The sequence below is a fragment of the Schistocerca americana genome, chromosome 1 (assembly GCF_021461395.2).
Source record: "Schistocerca americana isolate TAMUIC-IGC-003095 chromosome 1, iqSchAmer2.1, whole genome shotgun sequence".
NCBI classification, from domain to species: domain Eukaryota; kingdom Metazoa; phylum Arthropoda; class Insecta; order Orthoptera; family Acrididae; genus Schistocerca; species Schistocerca americana.
The window spans coordinates 167,538,928-167,557,958 of NC_060119.1; the positions used below are offsets into that span (position 1 = coordinate 167,538,928).

At 38.1% G+C, this 19,031-nt stretch overlaps 1 protein-coding gene across 1 annotated transcript in view; it reads right to left on the reverse strand.

Annotated features, from left to right (window-relative positions):
* The window catches only part of LOC124552186 (calcium-activated potassium channel slowpoke), an 881,186-nt gene that overhangs the window by 41,223 nt on the left and 820,932 nt on the right, over positions 1 to 19,031 (reverse strand). Inside the window, exons 25-26 of the mRNA XM_047126498.1 lie at positions 17,030 to 17,142; positions 16,727 to 16,882 (exon numbers count right to left, since the gene is read on the reverse strand). Of these exons, the coding sequence (XP_046982454.1) occupies positions 16,727 to 16,882; positions 17,030 to 17,142 (269 nt within the window). The remainder of the gene's footprint in view (positions 1 to 16,726; positions 16,883 to 17,029; positions 17,143 to 19,031) is intronic.

Genomic DNA, 19,031 nt, shown 5'->3' on the forward strand with positions numbered 1-19,031 from the left:
CTCCAGGCTGGGCCTCGGACCCTCTTTGTAATTATTTTGTTCTACGAGACTGCCTCTCAGTCTCGGAAGGAGTTCCCCTTCTGGCTACCGATGATACAGCTCCTCGCGTGGTTGCTCCTGCAAGTTTGCGAAGGGAGGTCCTCACGTTATTACATGAGGGGCACTGGGGTGTTTCCTGTACTAAAACCTTGGCTCGCAGACATATGTACTGGCCCAGTATTGACAGAGAAATTGAGCACTTGGTGGCCACCTGTTCCCATTGTGCGAGCCAACAGGCGTCTTGCAGGTCAGCATTCTCTTCATGGCTGCCTGCAACCCAGACATGGGAACGGGTTCACATAGATTTTGCAAGCCCATTTCTCAATGGCTTTTGGCTCATTGTCATTGATGCTTATTCCCGATTCCCATATGGGGTTCGCTGCTCCTCAACCACTTCAGAAGTTGTCATCCAGGCACTAGCGAAAATCTTTTCTGTGGAAGGTCTGCCAGTCAACCTGGTATCGGACAATAGACCGCAGTTTCTTTCACAGACCTTCCAGGATTTTTTTAGGCGCTTCGGTATTCGGCACGTTTACTCTCCCCCCTTTCATCCACAATTGAATGGGGAAGCCGAGCGCATGGTGCACACATTTAAGACGCAGATGAAAAGTATGTACACGAATTTCCTGTAGAGGAGGTGTTGACGTTTTTCCTGATGGCATACCAGACCACACCAATGGGGGAACGCAGCCCCACAGAGCTCCTCCATGGGCACCAACCTAGGACTCTGCTGCACCTCCTCTGGCCTGGTCCTCGCCAGTCTTTGCAAAATGAAGTACCCGGCTTTCCACCGGGTATGTCGGTCTAAGCACGCGGGTTTGGTCGCAATCCACATTGGATACCAGCAGTGGTCCTGCGCTGCAATGGCCACTGGCTCTATACTTTGCAGGTGGGGGACCGGGAGGTACGTCGTCACCAAAATCAGCTACGTCCACATTTGGGCACCCATCCTCCGACTCCTCGGGCGCCGGCTTCCCCATTGCCAGCACCTGTGTTGTTTTCTCAGGGGACGCTACCACCCCTCCCACCTCTGACTCCACCACACTGCGATGGTTCTCAGCCTTGGCAGCCTCCAGTAGCTCTAGCACCGGCATCGCCATTGTTAGAGATGCCCTGGCGAGAGCAGGCCCCCCTCGCAGGCCCAGTTTCTCAGGAGGCTGGTTCCCTTCCCCATCATCCGCACCACTGGGTCTTGCCCCTTCTGAGGTGGACCGGGATCTGGAGTTCGACGGCTTGTCACCCATTCTGTCCCGGGCTCCAGTGGTGGGACGACGGGGGCCTCTTTGTGTGGGTCAGTTCCAGCCGCATTTGAAGGTCCTGGCTCGAGGGTTGGCAGATCCCCCCAACTTCAGCCTTCCAATGGACGTGGAGGTCATCGCTATGGCACAATGCTCCACCTTCCGACGGAGTGGATCACAGTGGCTTCGCTCCCTGAAGGAGGAGGAGTGCAGTAGCCACCAGAAAGATCGTGGGAGGCGCACATCAGCACAGCGTATCACGGACAGTAGTTGCCGTAAGTAAAGTACCGTCCACAAGAGGGCACGTGAGAATTCATCCAAGTCCTCTGCCAGCGGAACAACAACAACTCAGGCAGCACGGGCCATGCCCAGTTCAGTTCACATCGGGCACGCTTAGCAGACAGTTGCCGGTCTACACTATGTGAAGTGCAATGGAAATGTGAATCGTGTTACAACAGTAACAATGACCATAATTTTTTCAAACCATGCTTTTTTTTTTTTTTTTTTTTATTTATTTAGCCATCCGTGGACATTTTTAAATATATGAATGTTGTCAGTTTGTGTACACTCATATATTTATACAGTTTGTTGTTATATGTAGTTAAACATTGTGACATATGAGTTACTTACAATCATTTTTGCTCCTTATCAAAATATTACACATGCTTAAATATTGCGCAACAAAAGTTATTTACAATCATCTTGTACTATGAAATTCACTTATAGTGTAAAAGCAGTGTTCCTGCAAAAACAATTTAAGATTTTTCCTAAAGTGGTAAATGCTATCTGTTTCTTTTATTTTCCGTGGCAGTTTATTATACAGTTTTACACCTTCATAAAAGAAGCTAGTTTGAGTCTTATGTAAATAGAAGTGATTTGTACGCAGTCATAGGTCAGTCTTATGTCAGTCATGAGGCAGTTTTAAATCAATTTTACGCATATAGTGTACCGCTGAAGTTCTAGCATGCAAAATAAAACTCTTTGTGAACAAGAAACACTGGAACTTATTTCTACCATTGAATGATTCCCATGTGGCGATGCAGCAACATCAAAATGAATCTATGGCAGCATTAAGAAGCAGCACCCCGGATTACACAAGATACGTACTATTTATTTGATGGAGGATATCTGTAATATGATGTGGTACATTTTTTCTCTTGTTTTAAGCAACAATACACATCCCAAACTTCACTAACAAGAAACATATTTGCCATGTTATATTACAGTCCTTAAACGGTAGTAAAGTAGGGAGTCATGATATTGGTAATTTTTCAGATCATATTAATGATGTTTATGGTATTTTTTGAATATAATAAATTGAAGGTAAGTGATGATGATGAGAATATTAATGAGGAAGAAAAGTATTTTGTTTGTTTTAAAGAAGAATTGGAGGCTTTAGGTATTAGTATAGAAATGTGGAGTAGTAGCTATGATGCTCTTAAATGATAATGTGAAATTAATGACTATAACACACCAAATAAAGCTCTTGATTTAATTACTAGTAAGGGGGCATGTATAGATGATCATACTAATTCTGTTACTGGTTGTAACAGTGACAGTCAGCTGTTTAATGTTATGAATGAGAATGAATCCTTTTTATGTAATATGTGGTTAAATAGTGATGCTAGTGAGAAAGATGAAAGCTTTAGAATAATGACAAAAAAATCTGTGTTTAACTTTGTATTCATACTGGTGGCATAAAATTAAACACATTATTGTAAAACAACTTAAAGACAAGTACCACAGTGCTGTTCCAAGTGAAACAAGTAAGTGCATATGGACTGATGAAATTCTCAGTGACAGTGACAATGATATCCATGTTGTTGTTGTTGTTGTTGTTGTCTTCAGTCCTATGACTGGTTTGATGCAGCTCTCCATGCTACGCTATCCTGTGCAAGCTTCTTCATTTCCCAGTACTTACTGCAACCTACATCCTTCTAAATCTGCTTAGTGCATTCATCTCTAGGTCTCCCTCTACGATTTTTACCCTCCACGCTGCCCTCCAATGCTAAATTTGTGATCCCTTGATGCCTCAGAACATGTCTTACCAACCGGTCCCTTCTTCTTGTCAAGTTGTGCCACAAACTCCTCTTCTCCCCAATTCTATTCAATACCTCCTCATTGGTTATGTGATCTACCCATCCAATCTTCAGCATTCTTCTGAAGCACCACATTTTGAAAGCTTCTATTCTCTTCTTGTCGAAACTATTTATCATCCATGTTTCACTTCCATACACGGCTACACTCCATACAAATACTTTCAGAAACGACTTCCTGACATTTAAATCTATACTCGATGTTAACAAATTTCTCTTCTTCAGAAACGCTTTCCTTGCCATTGCCAGTCTACATTTTATATCCTCTCTACTTCGACCATCGTCAATTATTTTGCTCCCCAAATAGCAAAACTCCTTTACTATTTTAAGTGTCTCATTTCCTAATCTAATACCCTCAGCATCACCCGATTTAATTCAACTACATTCCACTATCCTTGCTTTGCTTTTGATTATGTTCATCTTATATCCTCCTTTCAAGACACTGTCCATTCCGTTCAACTGCTCTTCCAAGTTCTTTGCTGTCTCTGACAGAATTACAATGTCATCAGTGAACCTCAACGTTTTTATTTCTTCTCCATGGACTTTAATACCTACTCCAAATTTTTCTTTTGTTTCCTTTACTGCTTGCTCGATATACAGATTGAATAACATAGGGGGCAGACTACAACCCTGTCTCACTCCCTTCCCAACCGCTGCTTCCCTTTCAAGCCCCTCGACTCTTATAACTGCCATCTGGTTTCTGTACATATTGAAAATAGCCTTTCGCTCCCTGTATTTTACCCCTGCCACCTTTAGAATTTGAAAGAGAGTATTCCACTCAACATTGTAAAAGCTTTCTCCAAGCCTACAAATGCCAGAAATGTAGGTTTGCCTTTTCGTAATCTATTTTCTAAGATAAGTCGTAGAGAAAGTATTGCCTCACATGTTCCAATGTTTCTACGGAATCCAAACTGATCTTCCCCGAGGTCGGCTTCTACCAGTTTTTCCATTCGTCTGTAAAGAATTCGCATTAGTATTTTGCAGCTGTGACTTATTAAACTGATAGTTCGGTAATTTTCACATCTGTCAACACCTGCTTTCTTTGCGATTGGAATTATTATATTCTTCTTGAAGTCTGAGGGTATTTCGCCTGTCTCATACATCTTGATCACCAGATGGTAGAGTTTTGTTAGGACTGGCTCTCCCAAGACCGTCAGTAGTTCTAATGGAATGTTGTCTACTCTCGGGGCCTTGTTTCGACTCAGGTCTTTCAGTGCTCTGTCAAACTCTTCACGCAGTATCATATCTCCCATTTCATCTTCATCTACATCCTCTTTCATTTCCATAATTGTCCTCAAGTACACTGCCCTTGTATAGACCCTCTATATATTCCTTCCACGTTTCTGCTTTCCCTTCTTTACTTAGAACTGGGTTTCCATCTGAGCTCTTGATATTCATGCAAGTGGCTCTCTTTTCTCCAAAGCTCTCTTTAATTTTCCTGTAGTCAGTATCTATCTTACCCCTAGTGAGATAAGCCTCTACATCCTTACATTTGTCTTTTAGCCATCCCTACTTAGCCATTTTGCACTTCCTGTCGATCTCATTTTTGAGACGTTTGTATTCCCTTTTGCCTGCTTCATTTACAGTGTTTTTATATTTTCTCCTTTCATCAATTAAATTCGATATTTCTTCTGTTACCCAAGGAGTTCTACTAGCCCTCGTCTTTTTACCTACTTGATCCTCTGCTACCTTCACTACTTCATCCCTCAGAGCTACCCATTCTTCTTCTGCTGTATTTCTTTCCCCCATTCCTGTCAATTGTTCCCTTATGCTCTCCCTGAAACTCTGTACAACCTCTGGTTTAGTCAGATTATCCAGGCCCCATCTCCTTAAATTCCCACCTTTTTGCAGTTTCTTCAGTTTTAATCTACAGTTCATAACCAATAGATTGTGGTTAGAGTCCACGTCTGCCCCTGGAAATGTCTTACAATTTAAAACCTGGTTCCTAAGTCTCTGTCTTACCATTAAATAATCTATCTCAAACCTGTCAGTATCTCCAGGATTCTTCCATGTATACAACCTTCTTTTATGATTCTTGAACCAAGTGTTAGCTATAATTAACTTATGCTCTGTGCAAAATTCTACCAGCCGGCTTCCTCTTTCATTTATCTCCCCCAATCCATATTCACCCACTATGTTTCCTTCTCTCCCTTTTCCTACTCTCAAATTTCAGTCACCCATGACTATTAAATTTTCGTCTCCCTTCACTACCTGAATAATTTCTTTTATCTCATCATACATTTCATCAATTTCTTCATCATCTGCAGAGCTAGTTGGCATATAAACTTGTACTACTATAGTAGGCATGGGCTTCGTGTCTATCTTGGCCACAATAATGCGTTCACTAAGCTATTGGTAGTCGCTTATCCACACTCCTATTTTTTTATTCATTATTAAACCTACTCCTGCATTACCCCTATTTGATTTTGTATTTATAACCCTGTATTCACCTGACCAAAAGTCTTGTTCCTCCTGCCACCAAACTTCACTAATTCCCACTATATCTAACTTCAACCTATCCAGTTCCCTTTTTAAATTTTCTAACCTACCTGCCCAGTTAAGGGATCTGACGTTCCACGCTCTGATCCGTAGAATGCCAGTTTTCTTTCTCCTGATAACGACGTCCACTTGAGTAGTCCCCGCCCGCAGATATCCATGTTAGTTTAATGAAAATATAATGTGTACTCACCAAATAGCAGCAGCAGAAAACACACACACACACACACACACACACACACACACACACACACACACACACACACACACACACACAAAAGGGTTTAACTTTTACAAGCTTTCGCAACCAGTGGCTCCTTCTTCTGATCGAAGGGGTAGGAACAGGGGTGAAGGAAAAGGACTGGAGAGGTTTAGGGAAAGGGGTACAGTTCAGAAAAGTCAACCAGAACCCTGGGTCAGGGGAGACTTGCAGGATGGGGTGAGAAGGAATTGTCAATAATTGATTACTTTCATTGTTATATTAGTTTAATGAAAGTGTGTCATGGCAATGAAAGTGGTAAGAGCAACAATGATTTTAGAGGCTTTTTTTTGAAGAGATAGAAGATGACCTGTCATATGAGGATGTTAGGATTATAAATGTACTGAAGTTTGTTGTCTGTTCATTAAGGTCAGAACAGGATCATGGGAAGGCAGGTGCCTTGCTGACACAGGCAGTCAAATCTCTGGAGTATCAAAATCCTCAGATAAAAAAATAAACCATAATGAGGACTATATAGAACTACCTGTAATTGGAGTATGGGTTAAAGGTGCAACTGGGAAACATAGTAAAGTGGTTAAAAGTCAGGCTTTAATAACTTTTGCAATTGAGGGAGGGACTTTTATGCATGGATATTTAATAATTCAAGCTCTCTGTGAAGGTCTTGTTCTTGGCATGACATGGATAATTAGTGTAAAAGCAGGTTTTGATTGGGGAGGCCAGAAATTGATTATCAATGCAGTTGATGGAGACTATATTTGTACTGATTTTAATAAAGTTAACTATATATTATGAGGAGGAGAAAATAAATAGAACACAGTGTTAAAAAGACAATGGATTTGTAGTCAAAGATATTCTAGGATTAGACACAAATGAAGCAGAATTTAAAGAACTTGTAGACACTAAGATTTCAGAAGCAAAAGGGTTAACAGATAATCAAAAAGACGCATTGGAATCTTTTTTTATGGGATTATAGTGATGTGTTTAGTAATATTCCAGGCAGAGTGAGAGAATATCAGTGTACTTTACAGCTAAAACCACATCAACCATTCTTTATAAAATCATATTGTGTACCTGTAGCTAAGAGACCTGCAGTTGAAAAAGAATTGCGTAAGATGGAAGTTTGTGACATCACTGAGAGAAGTGTTAGCCCAAATTAATAACCCATTAGTCATTGCTTCCAAAAGAGATGGAGGAATGGCACTGGTTTGTGATTCTAGGCATTTGAACAAGTATTTGTACAGAGAAACAGATCTAGCTGAAAACACTGATGAACACAAATTTAAAAATATTCAGATTATGTCTAGTTTGGAGTTAACTTCCAGATTCATCAGGTATCTTTAGCTCCTGAATCTTGTAAATATACTGCCTCTCTTTACAGTGGTAGATGTTTGCTATGCTGTGTAGTACCTTTTGGTCTGAACTCATCTATACTGAGTTTTTAAGAGCATTAGATTATGTACTTGGCCAGAATTGGTAGAAAAACTTACTATTTTTGTGTATGATGTTTTGGTAACTGGACAAAGTTAGGAAGAACATTTGAAGTTGTTGAAACAGGTGTGTGAAAAATTCAGAGAATGAGGTATGACCCTGAAACTCGAAAAATGTAAATTTGCTGTCCCTGAACTAAAATTCTTAGGTCACGTAATTGCTGGGAAAGGAATCTTGACAGAGCCTGATAAAATGAAAGTAATCTCAGATTTTCCATCACCACATAGTAGAAGTCTGTTTATGGATTTTATTGATAATTTATGAGTGGACAATGTTTGAATGCATCCTGTTTAAGCAATTTATTTATAAAGAAGACTAATTGGATTTGGACCCAAGAGTGTCAGAAAGTGTTTGAAAACATTAAGAAAGAATTGAATAATCAAAATTTGTTACACAGACCAGATTTTTGCCTATCATTTTGTTACACACAAAGAAGAGGCATTACAGTTTGGGAGCAGAACTATTACAGGAAATGAAGTTAATGGGGAAATCACACATGACACAACTGTCTTTGCAAGTAGAATGCTGTTAAAACATGAGAAATTTTATGGAGTTACAGAGAAGGAATTGTTAGCTGTTTACTGGGCATTTATTAAATTCAGAACATATTTGTTGGGTCATAGAATAATTGTATATTCAGACCACAAAGCACTAAGCTGTGTGAATACCTAAGGGACCAAACTGCTGAGGTCATTGGTCCCTCGATTTACACACTACTTAAACTAACTTATGCTAAGAACAACACACACACACCCATGCCTGAGGGAGGGCTCGACCCTCTGGCAGGAGGGGCCGCGCAATCTGGGATATGGCACCTCACATTACACTACCTACAAGAATGTAGACTATATTGCAACAGACTTACCAGATGGGGAATATATTTGCAACAATTTAATTATGAAATTAAATATATTAAAGTTGTAGACAATGTTGTGCAGATGCATTGTCAAGGATACCATTAGGTGCAGGTATAAAAATTTTGATCAGATGAGGAAAAAAGTGTTTAAAACCAGATATATGAAGGGTATACATACTGAGAAAATTAATAGGGTGATGTGCAACAAAATCAGAAGGAACCAAAACCATGATTCAAACTGGAGGTATATAAAAGGTTGTTTAGGCAAAAGAGGTTATGAAAAATTGGAGAGGTATTATAAAGTATACAAAGGAACTCTTTTTGGGAGAACAGATGTGGATTCTAATGATTGGAAGTCATGTCGGCTGGCAGAAGGAGCTGGACAGTTAATTAAATATATACATGAAAGTGACAGACACTGAAAAAGGGACAGGTATACACTCGCACACACACATATCCATCTGCACATATACATACACAATTACATATGTCTGCTTGTGTCTGTATATGTGTGGATGGATATGTGTGTGTGTGTGCGAGTGTATACCTGTCCCTTTTTCCACCTAAGGTAAGTCTTTCCGCTCCCAGGGTTGGAATGACTCCTTACCCTCTCCCTTAAAACCCACATCCTTTTGTCTTTCCCTCTCCTTCCCTCTTTCCTGATGAAGCAACCGTGGGTTGCGAAAGCTTGAAATTTGTGTGTGTGTTTGTGTGTTTTTTATTGTCTCCTATCAACATACCAACGCTTTCGTTTGGTAAGTTACAGCATCTTTATTTTTAAATGTAAGTAGTTTGTCACTCCACATCCTAAACTTCTACAGATCGCCAAATGGGTGCATACACACTTCCACTGAAAACTAAGCAAAAGCTGTGCACTTATACCACTAAGTGACCTAAACATACACACATTCCATGATTCCAGAGACAGTAGTGAACTTCTTAAATATATGGCTTACACAATGCAGCCTCAAATCCAACATGTACAACTGCAAACACCTATCAATAAATAGATCACATATTCACAAATCTATGTGACTTTCAGTATAAAACTGAAATCATAGAAACAGCTGTCAGACCATAAGGCAATCAAAATATGCTTAAATTGTATCACCACAAAAGAAAAGATGCAAAGAAATGTGAAAAATGAAGCCTAAATGAACAGAACTTTACAGCCCTTAGATTTAAGTTTGAGAAAGAAGGATGGGAAATGCTGGAAAAGATTATTTACTGGATATTGAAACTACAAATTTTATAAATACCTTTTCCTACTATCTCAACATAACGTGCCCAGTAAAAGTGACTAATTCCAAAAGTCCATAAAAATGAAGTTGTGTAACAAAAAGTGTTTTGGTGTCTAGGAACAACAGAAAAATGTTTCAGAGGATATACAAAACTAGCAATGATGAAATCTTTAAAGAGTATTACAGAAAATACAAAACAATGTATGCCCCCTAATGCACTATAAGTTGATTAATTTAGCCACAGGAGGGCATAAACTAAAAGAAAAAACAAATACTAAATATAACAACACATTGAAAGCATTTATGAGCCCAAATAAATAACCACTGAGCTGTTTCCAGTGAAAGCGGAAACAAGACAGATAATAAAAAACCTAAAACAAACAAAATCACATGGCACTGATAGATTATCATCTATAGAAATTAAATACTGTATATAGGAACCCAAGAAATCTGTTACACAACTCAGTAACACACAATTCCTGAAGGAATTTTTTAAAATTGCTTAAAGAAGCACTGATAAAACCAGTTCATAGAAAGGGAAAAAGAATATAGACCAGGACATTATAGATCTATAGTTATATAAAAGTATTTGAATGAGCTTATGCACAAAGACTAATTGCATTTATGATGAAATATGAATTAAACAATGAGAACCAGTTTGTCTTCCAGAAAGACAAATGCACCACAGATGCAGTCATAAATCCTATCATGACTATAACCAACTTAGACTCTAAAAGGCAAAGTGTATGAGTATTTATGGATCTAATAAAAGCATCTGATTGTGTAGAGTACCAAATTTTAGTAGAAATGTTAGCATAAGAGGGAACGCAGCAGAGTGGATGCTATTATAAACTGACAAACATAAGACAAAAATAGAACCACAAAAATGACACAAGAGAAAATAAGATCTGAGGCAATGACTCTGCACTTTTATGTACCACATGGATCAGTTCTTGGCCCGCTGCTTTTCATTTTATACGCAAATCAGACCCCAAACATCATAAATTATGGTAAAATAGTTACTTTTGCCGATGACACAATTCTATTGTTCATGGACAAAAACACAGAAAATATAGAAATAAAAGACAGATTAGAAATAAATAGTGCTATTCAAAGATTTACTGAATTAAATTTGCATAAAAATATTACTAAAATTCTTTGTCTAAATTTCAAACTAAACAGCCTTCACAGTGAAGACATCAACATTCACATAGATGGGTGCAAAGTTGAAAATTTCAAGTACACTAAATTTGTTGGAATAATAATCAATGAAAATATAAACTGGGATCAACACACTGAATATGTAAGTCAGAAAATCATCTTAAAACCATTTGTACTGCCCAAACTCAGCTACCCAAAAGCCACAAATACAGTATTATGAAAATATTGTGAAAAGGATAGTTGCTACTCACCATATAGAGGAGATGCTAACTCACAGATAGGCGCAACAGAATGACTATCATCAAATGAGATTTTGGCCAATGAGGCCTTTGTCAGAGAGAGAAAACACACACACACACACACACACACACACACACACACACATACACATCATGATCACAGTCTCTGGCTGCTGTGAACTCAGCAGCCAAGACTGCAGTCATGCGTATGTGAGTTGCATTTGCATGAGAGAGAGAGAGAGAGAGAGAGAGAGAGAGAGAGAGAGTCCTATCTCTGATGAAGGCCTTCTTGACTGAAAGATCAATTTCTTACTGTCTTTTTGTTGTGACTATATGCAACTCAGCATCTCTGCTACACAGTGAGTAGAAACTATCCTTTTCATAGTAATGTTACAGTCCATCCTGGGTTTTCCATTGTTGAAATATTGTGAAAATGATATACTAAGTACTACTCTTTTCAACAGGAAGTTAGGGCATAGTTTTATGGGGAGGCACCTCCAAACCAAACATTAATGAGTTATTCAAATTACAAAAAGGAGCAATAAGAATGATAGCCAACCTTAAATGGAGAGAATCATGTAGGCCAACATTTAAAGCTATTTATGATCATAACACTATGGAACATACATGATCTGTCCAGAAAATTCCAGAACATTCTTAATTTTGCATCAATAGTGTGTTGGAGTGAAATGTGGTTGGAATCCCTGCACACATCAGTGTTTAATGTGTAACCACTGTAAGTTCCATTGTCATATGCTGTTACTCATTGTTCAGTGCTGTATTGAGTAGAATGTTGTGTCACACAGTCTGTGAATTTTGAGATGGTAGAGTTAGAGAAGCAAGGCATCCGCATTAAATTCTGTGTGAAACTAAAGAAAACTGTTATGTCTAAAGACTTCTTTCAGTTCAGAATAACATACTATGTTCTGTTTGCTAGTAATTCTTCAAGCCACTCACATGACTTGTTCATGAAGTGCCAGTATGAAACTGTATTGAAAAGGAAGTATTTCCCATAGCCATATGGGTCACACAGACATGCTGTTATCAGTGTTCAACTGCGTGCACTCCTCGTGGCAATTTTGGGACAAGAGGCATTTTTCCAGGCCACAATTGAAAGTCAGGGTTCTTTGCAGCAACAATCTGGGAAGTTATCTGATAGTCCACCTACAGTAGATGTTTTCTACTAGTTTTTTGGGCCTGGACATTGTGTCCTACTACTGCTAGAATTCAGGTACTCCTGATGATGGGGCTAAGCACCCATAACTGTGGTAGTGTATTGCAGCTTCTGTCATGCAAGACTTCATTAAGTGTTTTACATGTGTATTGGATTTGTTTACCATGAACATACTGCACAACAGTTGTGGATGTCCCTCAAATAAAAATTTATATATGAACGGTCTTAGCTGGCATTAAAGCATTTACTGATAGTAGCACAAACAGAATTTGTACAATTGGCATGTTCAATTCCAAATTAACATTTATGAAATAAGGGTTGTCTGTAAAGCATATAGAGAGTTCTTACATGAATATGCAGTTGTCCTACTGTATACGGATATTTAAAATAACCCTTCGTAGCAAAATAATATCGTTGAACACATTATATATAACTTTACTTCCATGGACATGTATTATTTAGCAATAATCGAAATTCCTGGATGGAGCAATAAGTAAAATAAGGAAAAGACAACCTCTCACCTACAGAAGATCAATGGATGGAGCACAGAAACACACAATAGCAGCAGTATTTACACTATCTTTCATGCTCTAGCCCTTTTTGACCGAAAATACGTACATTCACATGCACAACAAATGACATAAGTGGAAATACAATAGGACTAATTATAATAACTACAAAAATGTAAGAATCTATGTGTTTTATTTAAAAAGAACAATTGTATCAACCACTGGTGACATCCATACAATGTACATTGTACAACAGAAGAATAAATAAATAAATAAATAAAAATTCCTTAATGTGGCATACCTCAAAAGAGCTGCTGACACAGTACTCTTTAAGATGTAGAGTACAAGATTTGATTCTGTTTTGTCAGTCTATTACCAATTCATTCATTTTAAAAGTTTGGCAGTGATATGGTGCCTACAGAGTGTGTCTGATAAGTGTTTGTTATTTCTGTAAGATGTCCTGATAATATTTATTTAACTTCTCACAAACTTACATTGACAGTAAAAGATACCTGTAATCAGACGAGACAACAAACAAAACTTTATAACTCGATCCCCTTTCAACTTACATAGAGCCGCTTTCTGCTTCACATGTCTGAATATAAATGCAGCATGATGGCAGAGCTGCAATGAGTGGTGCAGAAGGGTTGGTCTTTATGTTGAAGGATGCAACTGGTTCAAAGGGCAATGCTCTATTCTGTGTTGTATTAGCTTTATCTTAATTTCTGGAAAATATGTTATTAATTTAAAATCTGCAAGTTGTTATTCACTATGTGTATAATCTTTTGCCAATATGATGTGTGAAATCCATTCTGTGCATCTATTATTTCATGTACACAAATGCTTACCTGTTCTCATGCTCAGTACATCTGATGTCTTATTCTCTTGTCAGCAAACATGAAAAAAGTGTTTTTAATGTTCCAGATCATACTAACAGTTACAAATGGATTATGAGCTGAGTGGAGGGCATGCAATGAAATCAAGAGAAAATTTTTTCTTCTGAATAGTTCTCACATGCTTGACTGGTCTAGCACCTTTGACACCCCCCCCCCCCCCCCCCCCCCCCACGCCGCCTTCCCCATATACATATTTTCTTAGATGAATAAGTAATTGCAGGACACAAATTGTTTATGCCCAACATTCATAACCGAGCTGCTATTGTTAAAACTCTTAAAAACCAGCTGAATGGAAAGAGGAAATTTTATGTGACAAGATGCACATTATCTGAACTTCTAGCAAATGTGTCTACTTTTCCACTTTTCTCTTCCATAGTATATTTTTCCACATGGGGAATATTTCTTCTTCTTCCAGTTCTGAAAAGTTATGCAGGTTCTGCAATTGTTTGTGAAGTAATCTCATAGGTTATTTGTGGTCATAATAAAAGTAAAGACAATTGACAGTGATGTTCACTATATTTACAATATTGATTTGATGAGCATAAAGATCCTGAGATCCTGTAGCATATTTTCTGTGGTCTCTGCACTTGCAAGATGTCCAATTAATGGCTCTTGAGACTCCACTAGCATATATATGTAAACTGTAACCATTTTTTGTTACGTCTGGATGGAGGATATCACTGGATGACCTCCCTGGGGCCATCTCAAAATGACTTTGTTGTATGTAGGGAAGTATCATTGACAGAAAATTGTAGGACTTATACACAATAAAGTAGATCCAGGGAACAGTCATATATTTTGTTATTAGCTCCTTTAGTATTATTAATATTCTACTTGGTATATTGCCTGTAATGTTTGTTGTATGTATGAATCTTTGCTAAATTACATCAATATCTACTCCTTAGGATTGCAATACAAACTGTATTTTTTCTTGTAAATACTTAACCATGTCCAATATCCTTGTATATATTCTATACTTATAGGATTTGAAGGACTAAATAAATAAAAAATAGTAAGTGCGAAAACAACATGTAAGGACCCAGCCAAATTCAGCTGCAGATTTTACAAAAAGTTACTATACATCATGGGGTGGTTCACTGTTAATATTTCAAGAACATATACTCCAGGAAGAGTTAAGGAACATACTACCACTTCTTAAACATATCATGTGAAATGAACATGACAGTAAGATCAGATAAATACGTTCTCATACAGAGGTTCACCAACAGCCATTCTTCCTGAACGTCATTGGTGAATGGAACAAAAAAAAATGATGAAAATGATAGTGGCATAAAGAATACCTGCTCCTAAACATAATGAAGTGGTTTTAGCAGTATAAATGTAGAGTGAAGGCAGTAAATACACTTAACATCACTGCTCGTACCTGCCACTAAAACGTGGTTATTTTAGTCCCTGAGATATGGGACAAAAAGACTTAATCATAACTCTAATAATGCTCAGAAATATATTACATGGTAAATATGACAGGATAGTTATAAACTGATATGTATGGATGAAAATTAGCAGTGTCTTGCATGCTGATATTATGGTGAAAAACTGGACAACTGTGAATAGGGCTTGAGTTCTGAGAGTTCTGCACAAACTTATATATGTATATAGATAATAAATCTAAAAACGAAGATGATGTAACTTACCAAACGAAAGAATTGGTATGTTGATAGACACACAAACAAACACACACGCAATATTCAAGCTTTTGCAACCCACGGTTGCTTCATCAGGAAAGAGGGAAGGAGAGGAAAAGACGAAAGGATGTGGGTTTTAGGGGAGAGGGTAAGGAGTTATTCCAATCCCGGGAGCGGAAAGACTTACCTTAGGGGGATAAAAGAACAGGTATACACTCGCGCGCGCACACACACACACACACACACACACACACACACACACACACACACACACACACATATCCATCCGCACATATACAGACACAAGCAGACATATGTCATATGTCTGCTTGTGCCTCTATATGTGCGGATGGATATGTGTGTGTGCGTGCAAGTGTATACCTGTCCTTTGCCCCCTAAGGTAAGTCTTTCTGCTCTCAGGATTGGAATAACTCCTTACCCTCTCCCTTAAAATCCACATCCTTTCGTCTTTCCCTCTCCTTCCATCTTTCCTGATGAAGCAACCGTGGGTTGTGAAAGCTTGAATTTTGTGTGTGTGTTTGTGTTTGTTTGTGTGTCTATCAACACACCAATGCTTTCGTTTGGTAAGTTACATCATCTTTGTTTTTAGATATATTTTTCCCACGTGGAATGTTTCCCTCTATTATATTCATATATAGATAAAATAATGATAATTTTATGTGGCTCTGCAGCCTGGTGCAGGTCTTTCTATTGGATGCCACTTTGGCAACAATTATGTCCCTAACCCATCTCAGTTATCCAACTAGGGAAATGTGACATACCGTTTAATGTTGTATCTGAACCATGTTGTTCCTTGTGACTCCTCAGATTGTTCAGATGTGATGACTAGCTTAACAACAAAGAGTAAAAAAATCTGTCATCTGATTGAGATTTGATCCCTTCATGCCTCGGTTTCCTGGCACGATTTACTGCTAGGCCATCAGGCCCTCAACATGTATACAAATACTTTACCCATAGGTTTTGATGACTGAGTTTGTAAGTACCACAATAAGTGACATGGCAGCCATATCTTTTGATTGCAGTGACTTAGAAGCTTAAACTTTTTACATTGCCAAGGGAGTCTAGACATTAGTACCTAACATGAATTTCAACTTCATACATCTACCCATTCCTGAAAAAAAAGGGGATTTTAACAGTTGGAAAAAAAGACAGACTGACAAACTTTTTGACAGATGAACAACAAGGTGATCCTATAAAGGTTCCATTTTTACTGACTGATGTATGGAACTATAAAAAACAGTTAAATCATAAATATACACTATTTTATGGAAGAAAAAATTAATGCAAGAAAAAGAAGGTACAAGTAACTAAAAATGCTTCTAATGTGGGACACAGTTGCAACTTATGCAACAAATGCTAAACTACATATAATGTCAAAAATAATTACTAATTAAAAGTATGCCTACCTGTACAGCCCAATACAAAGCATGCCATATGACTTCAGTGCAGCTACAAACAGGTCACCATACTTTCCAGTCTCACCATACTGAGCTAGAGGTCCATCATACAATGATATTTGACCCACTCTGCACCTATCTCTGTTTGATAAACTGTCTGCAGTACTGCAAATGTGAAAATAATTAAGAAGCTTAAATTAGCATACAGTGCTGAAAAGAATTTAACACTAATTTTTGTTATTTTTTTCCATTTTTACTTAGCGAATACAATAATTTTGAAGTGAAAAGATCAAAACTAATGCATATACATACCTGTAACCTCCCCTCAGGCCTGCACCTTCTGCCAGAATAAGCTCCAACTCAGGAGTAGCACCACCAGTTATTAGTGAACGGATGAGTGTCAGTGCATTCTGATTGAAATATGTCTAAAAATCCAAACAAGATTATCTGTTTAACAGAGTGTATATTGATATAGTAGGCCAATTTAAATTAACAAATGAGATGTGTTAAGATCTCTCTTCTCAGCAACTTAGATATTATGGCCCATATATTGTGGTAAAAAAAAATATTACTAATAATTTTACAAAAATCACATGTTAGAAGGCTTGGAATGTTATCGTTGAGCATTCAGCACACTGAAAGTGAGAGAGGGTAATATGAAATTTCAGTACAATAACCCTACTGAAGAAGAAATAGAAGAAACTTTCACTTACGAAAATTATAAAATTATGAAAAGAATTGCTTCCCAGACTTTCCTTCTGGAGGTGAAATATTAAGTGCTGCTGATAAGCATAAGACACAATCCAAACTTTGGACATCATTGATAATAGTATAAAGAAAAAGAATTCCATAAAACATTAAGAAAAAGAAATTACGCTGCCAGTGAAACTCCCACTATTAAAAATAACAAAGTAATTGGCATGGGACAAAGGAGAAAAAGTAGCTTGTTAGGAAGGTTTTGTAAAAATGTTTCATATGTAATGGAGAAAACCATCACTGCTCATCCTCCAACAAATTTCAGGCTCGAAGCCAGTTGCCATCAATACATTTCATGATATTTCACACTGGAACCTGCCACTTTTCCTCAGGCATTGAAGACCGACAAAGATATCCTCCATTCTGCAATGAATAACATGCTGTGGGTATTATGCACATGCATCAAAATCAAGTTGACAGATGGACCACACTACCTGGTGGCAGTGTCGTCACTGGTGGAACCACAGAACTCAGCTGGCCACTGCATTACTGCTCACCACAGTCATCAGCAGAGTCTGTCATCTACAATTAGAGCAAATCGTGAAGATGATGGGGGTTCCAAGTACTGTCCAATGGCTAGCCACTATCGAGGTTCATCAGATTGTCTGTCAAGTTTATTTCCATAGATTCTTTAATAAAGGAGTCCCAAAAAGACATTACTGTGTGCCAGAATCATTGTTTTATCAGATTCCATCAAATGTCTAATGGAATTATAATGCTTGGCAATAGCTGACTTGCTTGGATGTAAAAGGTGAGTGCAGTATTAATGTTCAGTGCAGCGTTTTTTTTTTTCCTTCCCCCCCCCCCCCCCCCCCCCCCCACAGTGCTTGTGGACTGACCTACATAACCCATACAAAACTGGCAAAGTATTTTGTAAATTTTGGCCCTCTACAATAACAATTCATCCTTTAATGATCCTACAAGGTCTGCAATGTCAAGTGGGGGATGGAAAACCATTTTCACTTGAAATCTATGGAGGATTCTTGTTATCTTTAATAAAATAATGCCCATAAAAAGGAAGAAAAGTTAAAGATTTTGCTGGTGTGTTCTCCTCTTTAACCATTTTCTGGCTCTTGGTTTTAACTAATAGCACCCTGTTAATCGGCCAGGTAGAAAATCCATTTTCCCTGAACACTGTCTTTCAGTGAGTGAGGTCTGTAGGCAAACTATCTAATCTGAGACTGTGTGAGCTCTGTGTGCAAATGTTTTAAGCACACTCATAGTTTGCAATAGGTGATGACAACTCAACAATTTAAATACAAAACAGTTTTTGAACTATTCTTGGAAAAGGAGACAATGTAATTACAGTAGAAAGTGGAAGCAACAGTTTGGACCATAAGCTCAATTATACGATTGATAACGAAGTCAAGCACATCACTGAGAATGCTTGTCACACCAATGTGAATATTGTGTAACTCTTTCAGTGGTATGGTAAACACTGTATGAACCATTCTGTCAAATGCGCTATTGTAGAGCTAGGAGAACTTCTTACAAAAGAGGGGCTTTCACACATGGATGTGACCAATGCATTGTGTCCTAATCTTACCAGTTAAAATGT